Source organism: Laccaria bicolor, genomic scaffold (assembly GCF_000143565.1).
Source record: "Laccaria bicolor S238N-H82 LACBIscaffold_35 genomic scaffold, whole genome shotgun sequence".
NCBI lineage: Eukaryota > Fungi > Basidiomycota > Agaricomycetes > Agaricales > Hydnangiaceae > Laccaria > Laccaria bicolor.
The window spans coordinates 317,916-332,339 of record NW_001889906.1 but is presented as its reverse complement, the minus strand read 5'-3'; the positions used below and the strand labels follow the sequence as shown (position 1 = coordinate 332,339).

Sequence of the window (14,424 nt, the reverse complement as noted above, 5' to 3'; positions counted from 1 at the left end):
TCATGTCCAAAAGCCAAGCAACTCACCTCCTGAAAGAGAACCAAAACATATGTTAACAGAAGGGAGCATAATAAGAACACAGCCAACTCACCTGCTGAAAAAGAGAGACCACAATCTGTGTCACCAGAAGAGTGCACATTGAAAAGCAGGCCAACTCACTCCCTGAAAAAAGTTAGACCACAGCCTGTGTCACCAGAAGAGTGCACATTAAAACTCAGGCCAACTTACCTTCTGAAACAAGACAGGTCACAGTCAGAAGGGTTGACACTGAAAACTAGGCCAACTCACCCTCTAAAACAAGACAGGCCAGTCAATGTTACTAGAAGAGCTCATGTTAAAGACTAGGCCAACTCACCAACTGAAGCAAGACAAGCCACAATCTGTGTCACCAGAAGCATGCACATTCAAAACTAGGCAAACTCACCCTCTGAAACAAGATAGGTTACAGTCTGTGTCACCAGAAGACTGCACATTACAAACTAGGCCAACTTACATTCTGAAACAAAGTTAGACCACAGTATGTGTCACCAAAAGAGTGCATATTAAAAACTAGGTAAACTCACAATCTAAAACAAAGACAGGCCACAGTCTGTGTTACCAGAAGAGTGCACTTTGAAACCCAGGCCAACTCACCCTCTAAAGTAAGACAGGCCACAGTCTGTGTCACCAGAAGAGTGTGCACTAAAAACTAGGCCAACTCACTAACTGAAACAAGACAGGCCACAGTGTTACCAGAAGAGTGCATGTTGAAAATTAGGCCAAGTCACCTCCTGAAACAAGACAGGACGCAGTCTGTGTGACCAGAAGAGTGCACATTCAAAAACCAGGCCAACTCACCATCTGAAAGAAGACAGGCCACTGTGTCAGCAGAACAGTGCACATTAAAAACTAGCCCAACTCACATTCTGAAATAAAGACAGGCCACATCTGTGTCACTAGAAGAGTGCACATTAAAAACCAGGCAAATTTACCTCCTGAAATAAGACCGGCCATAGTCTGTGTCACCAGAAAAGTGTACAGTGAAAACCAGGCCAACTCACATTCTGAACCAAGGACAGGCCACAGTCTGTATCACCAGAAAAGTGCCCATTAGAAACCAGGCTAACTCACCACCTACAAAAAGACAAGCCACAGTCTGTGTCACCAGAGGAGTGCATGCTCAAAACCAAGCCAACTCACTTCCTGAAACAAGACACAGTCTGTGTTACAAGAAGAGTGCACATGGAAGTAAGGTCAACTCACATTCTGAAACAAAGATAGGCCACAGTCTGTATCACCAGAAGAGTGCACATTAAAAACTAGGCCAACTCACATTCTGAAACAAAAACAGGCCACAGTGTGTCACCAGAAGAGAGCATAATAAAAACCAGGTCAACTTACCAACTGAAACAAGATAGGCCACATTCTGTGTCACCAAAAGAGTGCACATTGAAACCCAGGCCAGCTCACCTTCTGAAAGAAGACAGCCACAGTCAGAAGAGTGTGCATTGAAAACCAGGCCAGCTCACCCTCTAAAGCAAGAGAGGCCACAGTCTATGTCACCATAAGAGTACACATTAAAAACCAGGCCAACTCACCATCTGAAACAAAGCAGGCCACAGTCTGTGTCACCAGAAAAGTGCCCATTAAAACCAAGCCAACTCACACTCTGAAATAAGAGTGGCCTCAATCTGTGTCACCAGAAAATTGCACAGTGAAACCCAAACCAACTCACCATCTGAAACAAGACAGGCCACAGTCTGTGTCACCAAAAGAGTGCAAATTACAAACCAGGCCAACTCACCTCCTGAAATAAGACAGGCCACACTCTGTGTTAGGAGTATGCACATTAAAAACCAGGCCAACTCACCCTCTGAAACAATACAGGCCACAGCATCACCAGAAGGCTGCCCATTTAAAACCAGGCCACTCACCTCCTGAAACAAGATAGGCCACAGTCTGTGTCACCAGAAGAGTGTAAATGACAAACTAGGCCAACTCACCCCCTGAAACAAGACAGGCCACAGTCTGTGTCACCAGAAGAATGCACATCAAAAACTATGCCAACTCACTTTCTGCAAAAGAATGGCCAGAGTATGCATCAGAAAAGCACAGAGTAAAAAAAAATGCTAACTCACCACCTAAGAAAAAGAATGGGCAGTGTATGTATTTTAGAAGCACATGAAGTAAAATTCAAGAAAGCATACTTTCTGAAATAAGTAAAAGCACATCATGATTACCAGAATGGTGTGCAAGAAAGGAAAATAAGTCATCAGAAGAGATAGTGGTCAATGAGAAATGGAAGGGTTAAAAAAGAATCAAGTCAGAGCAAAGTTATTTCAGAAATTTTATAATCACTTACCCACTAAAAAATTTTGTTGAAGACATATAGAGACATTATGAATAGACTATATATTACCGTCTCATGATATGAAAAATATTAGCCATGTAAGCAACAGAAATATAAATTTGCACTTACCATCTAATCACAATATACAGTTGATGTTAAGACATAATGGATGATAGAAAATAATTGCTCACAAACTAATGACAACCATAAGAAAGTACAAAAACTTGGATATTTTGCAGACATACATTCTGTAAGAAAGAACAACAATAAGAATCAAACTCTGCTTTACTTGGTAATTGTTTTTTTCTTACTTCCTGTGTTTTATCAACAGCAATAAAATCTTATTATGTTGAAGCTTACATTCTGTAAAACAGATTAATATTCAATTCTTAGTTACTATTTATTATGACTTACCTCCTATTCATCTCACAGATTAACTTTCAAGCAGCATTATTCTTGTGTTACTTACTCTCTGTTGTAAAATCTTGATAAATCAGTAGATATATCTTAATAATGGACTCTTACTTTACAGAAGTCAATAACTTGTTCAAGTAGCTTCATCAAATTCTTTGTAACAATTGACCCCTGTGATGCCTTACATATATTCAGAGTGTGATGAGCATCTGAGAATTTCAATAACTGACTTGAAATAAATCCTTTCCATCTCTCACACAGCTCAACATTCTTGTCTTCTTAGAAAGTTCAAAAGTCAGCATGGTATTATACCATGTCTTGCTCTGGAAAGTTAGTAATTTTTTAATGAGAGTTACCAAAGAGGTTGCAACTGTTTCATCCACATTGAATTCTTGCTCCTGAAATCCTAAGAGAAGATGGTATGACCAATTAAAACAAGCATATTCAAGGACATCTCCCTCAAAAAAGTCTTTTGAGGGGTATTCTCCCAGATGTTTCAGACAGTGTATGACCAGGTGAAGGTGTTGCAGGGGAGGATCAATGCAGTATTGCTTTGATCGTGATTTTATGGTCAAAAAATCTCGGAGGGATGTGTGATACAGCATTATAGGCTCATCATCATTTCCAGGAATGTTGACAATGGACTGCACTCCCAAAAGCTCACAAACAACCTCTTCATTCTGGAGATGGAGGAGAGAGCCAAGAAAAGCAATAGATTTGTTGTCCTCCAAAATGATAATTGTTCCAAGAACCTCATGAAAGTCTGCTGTCCCAGATGCAGAAGAAAGAACTTGTTCATACAGTGGATCCAGACCATTGACTCCAGATTCCAGAAGTTTTTGCAAGGCTTTGTGTGGCATGAGATATCCTCCAACAAATTGAGTCAATGTTGTGGCAAATGCAAATGATTTGCCAGCCTGATTTACAAGTACACCAAGATCTTTGACAGATGGCCAGGGCTTTGATATCCTCTGCATCATTCGCAAGTTCTGGTCATAGATGCGGTTGAACTCTTTCTGAAAATAAACTTGGATATCCCAACGAGCATTATAATTTGCCAAGTCCAGACAGTATAAAACTGACTGAGTGCCAGAATGATCAAATTTTTTCCGAATATGTTCCTCCACCCTGCTGGTAAGAAGTATCCGGAAAGGAAGATGATGTTTCCCTGAAGATACATTGATCAAAACATCAATGAAGGCTGCCATCTCAGCCTTGTCATTGCATTCATCAAGAGCATCAATGACAAGAATCTTTTGCTTTGCGAACTGAGAAAAGGCTTCAACACTAGAAAGGATTTTGAAAGTGGTGGAATGAGTGGGATCTATGATTAACTTTTGAAATTGATGAACAAGAGAGACAGAGGGTTCAAGCAAGGCTGGCTCATCACGAAGAGCCCTCTCGAGTGATGGCTTTGCAGCAGGAACAGAAATGGAAATCTGATGGGCAAGGGTAGGAATCAGGCGAGATATGTGACTTCGTTCACCAGCACCTCGAAGAAAGAAGAAGCTCCCTAGAAGACGGCCATTTGCAGCATAGTGCTCTGCAATGGTTTGAGCCACTGCTGACTTGCCATAGCCAGCTGGTGCGTTGAGCCAGCAGATAGCAGGTCGCTTGTCAGAGTCATCGAGCCACTTCTTGATCTGAGTGATGACCTCTAGACGAGTTCCGGGATCACATCGAGCAACGTGACCCGCACGAGTATGGGTGGCGTTGCTGACAGGCCTAAGCAAGTCCGGAAGACCTAGATGTCGTGAATCATTCAATAGTATTGGAAAATTCATAAAAAACCTGACATACCTGCGGCAGGAGAAGCCGGAAAGCCATGGAAAACGATGTCACGGCCGGCGATATTGACCTGTGCGTTTCCAGAGATGGTGGTTCCGATAGCGTTTTGCAAGAGTGTGGTTGATGACGAGGATTCCATGAGTGAGATGACGTGTTGTAGTATGGAAGTTTGAAAGTCTCAAGACGTCGATAGGTCGGGTCGTCGTCGTCGTTGATGAAGAAGAGCAGAGATCAGTCGGAGATCAATTGTGAGAAGTTCGTTGTCGAAATTATTAAGTATAATTGCATGAGAGTTCTGCTCCAAAAGTGCCACTCTCAAATACCGACGCCAACTCGCACAACTGAGCCAACTCTTACGACAAGCCCCCGCGACATTGCACTTTCCCGCCAGTCCATTAAAAATGGGTCTTAAATCCAACTTAAATCTGCCCTCTCGGCTGCATCGCGTCCTGTTCGCATTGACCCAACAAAACTCAGCGCACTCTTCCCTTGCGGGAGACAGTACATGATTTATTCTCGTTCTCTGCTGGTGCTGCTCGTGGTCCTAGTGGAAATCAGATGGAAGAGTTGGACACACGGACGGAAGGAGAAGAAATCAACCCACCAAGCTCGTCTCCTGCCATACGCTTACGCCTGTCCATACCGGCTCTGACTCGCGCTCTCCGTTTATACTTGCGGGGTCTCCGTTTGTTTCTACTGTGTCACCGTTCCCATTAACAGGCCCGGATTCGCGCTTCGTTTCTATGCATTCTGGGTCGCCATTCAACGCTTCCACACTCCGTTCGCCCGGCTTCAATTGCATGATACAGCAGGACTGTACGAGCTTGGATGCCAGTTCGTCGAACAAGACCAACATCTCCTCCGAAAACTTTCGCCGTAAGACCTCCTCTTTGCTCACCACTATAACTCTTGAACTCCCATTCAACAGTACTTTTGTGCAGCATCCCACCTTTCCCTAACCCAGCCGAGGCCCTATCTTGCCTCTCGTACACCCCGCCATCCTCATGCAGACGCCCACGTGCCCTGGCATACCCGCGATCTGCGTTTCTCAGACAGACGGCAAGTTCCCTTTGTTAGCCTTCTTTTCACGAGATTGGAACGTCGACGAGCGTTAGACTCGGATGGCTTTCGGCTGGAAATGACGTGGATGGTCGCTATCGTGTAGCCGATGATATTACCCCCTCTCAGATCTTTTCAAGCTTGGGCGGATTCGCAGTGCGAACGAACTGGAGAACCTCCAATCCAAGCACTGCGAAACGACGTCGGGTTTTTCCTTTGGTGGTGGGACACTGGGTACTGTCAGGAGTAGTAAGAAGGCGATCTCGTCCCCTTGGATGAAAATCATTCCCTCAAACTCAGCAGATCGCGCCGGTCAAGTGTCTCCTACCACTGTCCACCAAAACACCTTTCCTCTCCCCACTGGCACTGCTACGCCACCCGCAATTCTGTACCAGCAATCTGACAGTCATTCTTGGATCTTGATCACCGTATCGTCGAATTGATCGTTTTCGGGTACCTCCCTCTTCAGTGATTCTCGATACTTGGAGGGAGCGAGATACTCTTTTCAATGGCTCGCCACCTGTCAGGCAAACCCCAAACACTTTCCGATACCCACGCATTAGCAAATCTGCGGAAATCTTCCTTCATTACAACTACGAAGCGGTAAATTGAATGTAAACGTTCTCAGTAGCCGGCCAAGTATTCCATGCCCACCCTTGCCTAACTGGGTTCCTCACAAACGATTGGTGGGGCAGATTCAGCAGCAGTAGAAATTTCCGAAAACGTGAAAACGAAGTGAGGACGTTGTGCTATTCTCCTATGAGAACTCGAAGGCAGCCACAGTAGGAAAAAACAAGAGGGTGAGGATAAGGTGGGCAGATGGAGGGCGGGTATCGTAGAATAGATAGTTCCGTCTATGTAGATTTTCCTGTAGCTGCGAAAATAGAAACATGAATGTCTCTTGCCATGAGCCTGTTATTTCAATTCCAAACAAGACAGTCACGCATGCTCAGCAAATTACGTTGGGAACGTGCCAAGGGTAAATAATGTCTGCTTTTGCTTCGCTTTCCCCTTCTTCCCTTTTCCTGTTGCTGCCGTTGTGATATTACCCTCAGTAGCAGGCGTCTCATTGGCACCACTCGGCGTTTCCTGTCCAGCAGGATGTCCAACAGCAGCACCAGCCCACGCACTCACGGCCGGAGTTGCGGAGTTGCCCAAAATGTTCTTGAGGGATACATTCCCGCTGATTTGTGGCTTCTGCCTTGAGTTCGTTGCCGTCGGAAGCTCGGGGAACAGCGCTTTTGAGAGTTTAGGTGGAGCTTGACGTGGTCCCCCATGTGCAGCGGCTTTGGCAGAGGCAGAAGAGGAAGAAGAGGAAGCCGGCCGCCACTCAGACGCGGATGGGAAGGACGAAGACGATCCGGGAAGGGCAGTGGGTGCTTTAAACCCTGTTGCAGAGCTGGTGGACCATGGAGTGTTTCTTTGGCCTTGGCGGAAGGCGGGGGTAGGTGTTGATGCTGTTGTGGACCCGCCTGTTAGAGCGGGAAACTTTGCTGGCGACCGCGACCGTTGCTGTCCGGGTACTTGATTCAATGGTGGAACAGCAGCGGAGGAAGAACCAGCTGCCTGGGCAACACGGTCCCAGACCTGTCGTGAGGAACGTTCAGAGGATCGGGTTGCAGTGGAGTGTTTTGCATTAAGCACGCGGCCTGAGGCAATACCCGCGTATCCTGAGCCGGTTGAGGTAGGTACGAGATCGGGGAATTGACGACGTTGCTAAGGTGGACAAGAAATATGAAGGATGAAACAGTATTGAAAGCAGGACTATTTACCTCAATTGCGAATCCTCTCCATGACGATAGTAGATCCTGCTTCTTTTCTTCCTCGTCCAGGAGGTCAACAAAGGCGTTTACAATGCCAGCTGTGTGATCCAGGTTCCTGTCCAGGACATTCCAGATTGTCGAGATAAGATCTCTTGCACTGGACTCAGAGGACCGATAGCCGCGAGTCGCAGCCCTCACGGCAGGTACTGCTGTAGCAGGGTTAGAAGCGACAGATTCCAAACGTGTCAAGAAAAGAGCATGTCTCCTGCGAAAATTTATTAGCAATAGTTCTACACGGTAATGAGATACACCCCACTCTAGAACAGCAGGATCTGCATCTCCAGCATGTGGTGGTGAAGAAGGTCGACTAGCACCAGGAGTATTGTTATTGGAGGTTGCTTGGGGAATACTACTTCCGTCAGTTGTCAGCGCGCCTCCAAAGGCCTCTCGCCTTCTCAATCCGCTTCCCGGCGGTCGAGTGACCGAAGCGACGGCCTGTGGTGGAGGGGCCGTCTGTAATTGCTGCCGGTGTGATTGAGGTGGTGGTTCGTGTTCACGTTCTCGTTCCCGATCTCTTCTACCGTGCCGTCCCCCATGTCCTACTTCTTCAAAGGCAAATTCGGCGGGCACCCTTCTAGCGTCCTTTTTGTCTCGTGAGCTCATGTCTCCTCCATGAACTTCTACCATGTGAGCTCTGAGGTCTAAGGGGGAGTTAAAGACGACGAATTTTTGAGCTTGGCATTCTTTTTGCGTGCAAGGATGGTGAATGCTGTTAAAGTGCCTTTCCTAAGACAGATAATTAGTTTTGTCAGGTCAATGACCCGAGTGACGAGACACACTAGACTCTCGTAGTTAATGAAACTGCAACGTAATCTTGTTAGTTAGGGAGAACCAGGACGCGCAGAGATCGACGCACTATTGATCTCTAACTTCATTCCGCTTACAGAGAAAGCACTCCTCATGCTTCTCTCGCATGTGAGGGTACAATTCATCGCCACTAAAAAAACACTCTCGACAAAATTCGCATAGAGGGTGTATGCCACCCTCTATTTGGCTCGCATCTTTGAGTGCGGTCTTCCCCGGGCGATGGTGCATGGACGGGAGATGAATGGGCAGCAAATTAGGTGGATATAACGCATGTTCATGCGCAAAAACCTTCTTGCTTCGGATACAAAGCTCACTTTGTCAAGGTTAGGTAAATTCAGAAAATCCAGAGGACCAGACACAAACCACATAAGTTTCCCATGGGTGGCGCGAACGTGTAGTTTCAAGTCACCCCAACCGTTTCCGATGTAATCACAGTCCGGGTCTGGACAGTTGAATCGAAGGAGGATCAGCGTGTCCTCCATCATTTCTTGGGTCTCAAATGTGATCCCGAGCTTCGCGTCCTTGTAAGGAATAGCGTCCGTAGCGTAAGAGCTGAACAAAGCATCGGGAGAAACGGTGAATATGACAGATGGTTGTGGATCCTAATCACAGAAATGGAGTTCACGATTTAAACATGCATAAAGACTTAAAAGACTTGCCTTGCAGAAAGCACAATCTGTCTTCTTATATAGCGCTCTGAGCCGTAGGGCACAGACGTGACATGTACGATGATTGCATTCGGACACGGAATAATATTTGACGGGTTCAGCACAAATCCAACAAACGTCATCGGAATCGTCAGCGTCCTCGGCCGACTGTGCGTCCGCAACAAAGACGGCAGCAACATCTCCCACTTTCTCGTCAGGCACGATAGTGGGTGGCTTGGAATCAGGGGCCTTGGTGTTTGGACGTACTCCGCGATGATGAGAGCCACGATGACCACCGCGTCCTCGGTTTCCGCCCCTGCTGGGTGCTCCTCGGCGAGACTCGACTTGACGAGGTTGGTTAGCAACTTGAGCAGACATTCTGAGGTAGTTTTATGCAGTGAGGACTATAATTACAGGGCAACAGTGGCTAACGGGTTTTTACCTACAATTTGTCTGGAGTCAGCTGACCTCGGTCCCGTGTAGCCGCTTGCAAGTTACTCTTCCAGTGTCATTGTTCACATTCGATACTAAGAAGGGTATGATTCGAAGCACAGGGTATATTGTATATACGAAAGGCAAGGAAATCATAGACAAGACGCTTCATTACCACGTCGATCGACGACGACGAAGGAAAGCTGACATCTGTCCACCCAGCGATCCCTGCCTCTTCGCCAACCTCATTTCCTCGCTCTCCTGCCTCCACTTCCCTCGCGATCCCTTAGGCGGTAACTGCTTCACATTCTCAGTCACCTCAGCAAACACACACAGCCTTCCTTCAAGCTTATCAAACAGGCGGACCTGTATCTCAATAAATTCTTCCAGTGTAAACTTTGAGAGAATGGTCCAGAACACGCAAGCATTGAGAATCTCGGGGTGGGGTGATGGTTGTCCCTGTGCTGCAACGACGAATGCGGAGAGGAATAGCTGGTGGCCTGACCATGCAGCACCCACGGAGGGATCGTTCTCGTAGAGGCGCATAACAAGGACGTGAGCCGCATCAATGACAGCTCCAATGTCAAGAGTGTAGGGCGTAGTGGCGTTTACGATCATTGATATGAAAAAAGGTAGAGGTTCTTGGACAGGCGACTCGGAGCGGCGTCGTTCGTTGCATGACTCCAACTCGCAGCTCTCCGAAACGACACCTCTCGGCTGGAGCAATTGACGAACAGGCTTCGTTTGTGATGGAATCGAGTTAGAGGGAACGAGGGTGGAGTCTTCGGGAATTACAGCACAACCGAGTTCTGTGATCAAGAATGCCATAATGTCTGCGACCTGGTTTTCGACACCCTTGCATGTGCTTGCCGCCGCATAAATATCGCCAAAGTAGACGCTTTCGAAAGAGGTTGGAGGAGACTGCATGAAAGCTGAAGCGGACATGATCGGGATAAAAATAAGTTTTGCTGAATAGAGTGGGTTTGGACTTGAACTTGGTTTTCACGTCAAGTCTGAAGAAAGATGGTCGTAATTCCGACCATCGACGGAGAGGGGAAGCATTGACCACAGCTTTAGCAGGGAGGAGATCGTAGCCCGAAGTTCTTGGCGGCGATTCCTGCTAGATTGAAAGGAGCACGGAAGGACCTCAGAAAAAGAGGAGAACATCAATCGCAAGAAGAAAACACATCTATAATTGGACTTGTGGCAACCAAAAATCATAGTCTGCAGTAAGTGAAGTAAGTTGGAAATATTCTGAGGATGAAAATCAAAAAGGGCGCCACCTAGACAGAATGCGAATGAAGTCACAGCGATAACCCCCTCCTCGCAAGTAACCGATAAAAATCAGCAACGAGATACAAGCTCCCGGCGAGCACTACCAGATGGCCTTGTCCCTCATCTGCATTACTCCTCGTTCTCCCTGCCCACTCCACTGCCTTTTCCAGTTGTTGACTAGGGTCTCCATCATCGTCAGCGACCCAAACGTCTCCTTGAGGCACAAGCTGCCTAACAACACCCGCCAACTCTTGGAGAGGAACAGGCTTTACCCATGGCATACCCTCTGGTGGGGAGAATCGCAACACCGCGACCTCTACAGCCGCGTCTATATTCGAGTTCAACTTTGGAGGTAAGAGCGGTGACAGTGTCTGCAAAGGCGTTTTCGGGGGCGAATGTGACAAGGCAAGGATGTATGTGATTGTAACTTGTGTTCGAGAAGACGATGTATCGAGGGAGGAGAGGAGCTCGGTGACGTACGCGCCCAGGGTAGCTGATGAAGCAGGGTTATGGGCCCCATCTGCTAGGACGACAAGTGATTTGTTATCTGACGCAGGGACGATATGGAAAGAAAGTCGACCTGGCCAGCGGGTTTTCCTGATCCCTTCCGCGACACTTTCGGGCGTTATATGGCTCTGGAGTTTGAAGTTAGGCTGTGGGTGGGTAAGAAGGGCTGAGATGGCAGCGAGGGCAGAGCCGAGATTGTCAAGTTGGTGTTCACCGTGAAGAGGAAAGGGTGTCTGAACGGCTTCAGAAAAGCATGGCAGACATGCCTTGATAGGTAAGGGTGGCGGGAGAATGTACGTCGCTGATGACGAAGGGAGTCTGAATGCAGCCTCGGGACGAGGGCCATCGACATCTTCATCCCAGTCCCGCTTTTCAATGTGCACTGAGCGCAATATTTCTCCACCGACCTGGGAAACAACGTGCTCTACCACGTTCTCCACATCGGTGTGTTTTTGGGGTCCAAGAATCACGGGTTTTCCAGCCCTCGCTATTCCTGCTTTCTCTTTCGCAATAGCAGACACCGTGTCTCCCAGAAATGCCTGGTGGTCCAGGTCAACGGACGTCAAAACCGAGACAAGAATTGTAGGATCTGGTACGATGTTCGTCGCGTCTAATCGGCCGCCCATACCCACTTCCAGTACGACCACATCAACCATGGCTCGTTCAAACACGAGCAAGGCCGTCAAAGTAAGAATTTCAAAGCTCGTCAATTTGGTTTCTTCCTCTCTGTCTGCTTTCTCAACATCGCCACGCGCGATGACATAGGATGTTGGGTCAACAGGCTCGTCGTTTACGACGATACAATCACGAATCGATACGAGGTGAGGACTGTTGTATCGACCCACAGAGAGCGACGATGAACGGAGAATAGAGGAAAGAATCGAAGCGACGCTGCCTTTCCCATTTGTGCCGGCGACGTGGAGTGTTGGCCGGGTGTACGGAAACTGCGGTAGAAGCTTTGCCAGCCTCGAAAGGTTGAGGTCAATCGACATGAAGGGAGATGCAAGTAAGATGCAACAAGTTCAAGGTGAATTGGTCTAAATATAGACGCGGCAAACAATAAGAGCACGTGCACGCCGTGTGCTCCCAGAGCTCGAGTCATACACTGTCATGAATCATAATGCATAATTCATAATCACCTAGCCGCAGTCTCTGGATTAGCTTGCGCGTTGGACTCTCAGTTTCGCTCTCAAAACGCTTGTGGCCTGGCTTGTTTTCGTCAGCAGCTGTTTCTGCCAGTTCTGACATTATCGGCACCTGTCGCCAACATATGGATGCATTTGCTCTCGAAGTCTTGGAAGATGCGAAATCCTGGAATTGGCCTATCGTAAAGCGCATCGAACAGAGTGGCAACCAAGGCAAAACTCTAGTTCTAAATCTGCTGTCTTGTTTGATAAAGGAGTCTCAGGCCGTCGGTGGTACGGTGCTGGAACAGTTCTGGGAAACAATTGGAAAATGCGATAACAAGCTCAAGGATAATAGTGCGTCAAATTCTTCCGCTTCAGAACATTAAGGTCTGACTGCTATATACAGTTAAAAATGTCACGGCTGTTCCGCCGGGTCAGGCATCGACAACACTATTCGCGTGGGTGATTAAAGAAGACGTTCACCTAGATCCATTATTCGACATGGCAGCTGAGTACTTTGCACATCTCGCCGTTGCATGTGCGCATCCTTTGATGTTCTGATGGGCACCTTCATGACTGACTTCATCATAGTTGTAAACCCAGGAGGACCTAAATCGGCACGCCATCCTCAGTCAGTGATATCATATCGATGCAGACGGACGGACTGCTCGAGTTGGCTAATAAGGAGGGGTTCGCAAAGCGAAAGCAAGAAGCCCTCAAACGTTGGTATACTCTGACGTGGTTTCGTCACGCACAAATCTGATGATATTGTGGCACAGGCTTTCAAGCGTGATGGTGCACGATGTGTGATGACGGGGGTGGTGTTTGACGAGCTCCCCACTGACAATGACCATTTCTCACCTGTTCTGTCCCACATAATCCCGAACTCGATTCATGGCAAAGTCGATGATCTTATTCTAATGGCGCCCACTTACTAACACACTTTCCAGACGGACACCCTAAAATGTCTCGCCACGTTCGCCGGTGAGGAGGCTAGGGACCTTGTTCTCAAACATGTGAACAGTCTTGGAAATGTCGCGAACTTTGAAAGCAATACACACGGGAAGTATGATGAATTGCGATGGGGAATGTAAGCTCGAGAAGAAGGTGGAAATGTATGTGGTTGAAGCACTCTCTTACATCTCAACTCATGAGTTCAGGTGAAGTACATCTACAGGAGGGTTCCTTATTCCCTCAATGTTAGCCCGGCGTTGATCAATTTGCGAGATGGTGATGAAATCCACTTTGGGCGTGGTACCAAGGGGAATAAGCTTGGAAGAGGACCAATTCCCCTACTCTGCAATGTTCAACTCGCTGTGGCTCGTGTTTTGCGCATGAGCGGAGCTGCAGAGGAGGTTATGCAGCTGAGGCAGGATTCCGATGATTCTGATACCCTCATGCATATGTTGCCTCTGACTACTTTCTTGATATCCTAGACGCAAAGTTACACCTCCGAAGTATTATTGTGTAATTGTTCCCCAGACAGTGTCAAGGATCCAAGCTTTTTTCTCGTCTGGCACCCACTGGCGGTCATCTCCCGCCTTCATTGCAGGGATATTCTGGCAGACGCCTCCTCCTGGTCATAGCTCGGCCTCTTTTGGATCTTGGCTCGGGCTTACAATGTCAACGTTCAACCTGTCCTCGACCCATCACAACCTCCATACCACGTCCAACACTCTACTGGGCGCCTACATCGGTCAAAATTTCAAGGTAGCTTGAAGCGCACGGGCTCTTTCTGTAGTGTCCTCTTTCCTCTATTTTGCTCCTCATGGAGACTGGAGGCAAGAGGAGGGTTCACGTTCTTTCTCCCCTGCCATTGACTTTCCGTCTTTTATCTTTTGGAACAAAAATATGATCATGATTATTATCCAGACTGAAACCAACGCTCTGCGGGAGATGAAGGGCCTCAACTTTGACTCATGAAGAAGAGGAACCATTCAACCATTGCCGAAGATCGTAGAAGAAGATGCAAGCAACGTGAATGAGATATGAAGAACAAGAACTTTCAAGCTTCAAGCATTGTATGAAAGTGAATCAGAGGAAGAGTGCCTGGAATGCACGTCGCAACGAAAACAAATCGCCTGAACTTCAGTCTTTTGTGATGGTACTTACACCGCTCGAACATATCAAACCTGCACTTGAAGACCTTCAACGTGGCTTCCAATCGGTCGTAGTTAGAGGTTTGATCAATCCAGTTGGTCGTTGATAGAGTGAGT

The 14,424-nt window shown here is 47.3% G+C and overlaps 3 protein-coding genes across 3 annotated transcripts; 1 reads left to right on the top strand and 2 right to left on the bottom strand.

The window, feature by feature from the left end:
• Positions 1 to 6,547: 6,547 nt before the first annotated feature.
• On the bottom strand, positions 6,548 to 9,245 carry LACBIDRAFT_307478 (uncharacterized protein; the record flags this gene model as incomplete). Its single annotated transcript, XM_001886013.1, has 7 exons — positions 6,548 to 7,306; positions 7,363 to 7,618; positions 7,670 to 8,139; positions 8,193 to 8,214; positions 8,270 to 8,533; positions 8,584 to 8,822; positions 8,880 to 9,245. 7 exons carry the CDS (start codon positions 9,243 to 9,245, stop codon positions 6,548 to 6,550), a joined length of 2,376 nt encoding a protein of 791 aa, XP_001886048.1.
• A 1,562-nt stretch (positions 9,246 to 10,807) lies between these two features.
• Positions 10,808 to 12,073, bottom strand: LACBIDRAFT_152448 (uncharacterized protein; the record flags this gene model as incomplete). The annotated part of the gene is made up of 2 exons (XM_001886012.1): positions 10,808 to 11,322; positions 11,419 to 12,073. Coding segments are annotated over 2 exons (1,170 nt in total), but the record flags the coding sequence as incomplete, so codon positions are not given.
• Positions 12,074 to 12,230: 157 nt separating this feature from the next.
• Positions 12,231 to 14,131, top strand: LACBIDRAFT_331683 (uncharacterized protein; the record flags this gene model as incomplete). Its single annotated transcript, XM_001886102.1, has 7 exons — positions 12,231 to 12,562; positions 12,615 to 12,746; positions 12,800 to 12,839; positions 12,988 to 13,012; positions 13,159 to 13,298; positions 13,645 to 13,918; positions 14,081 to 14,131. Coding segments are annotated over 7 exons (993 nt in total), but the record flags the coding sequence as incomplete, so codon positions are not given.
• Between the last annotated feature and the right edge of the window lie 293 nt (positions 14,132 to 14,424).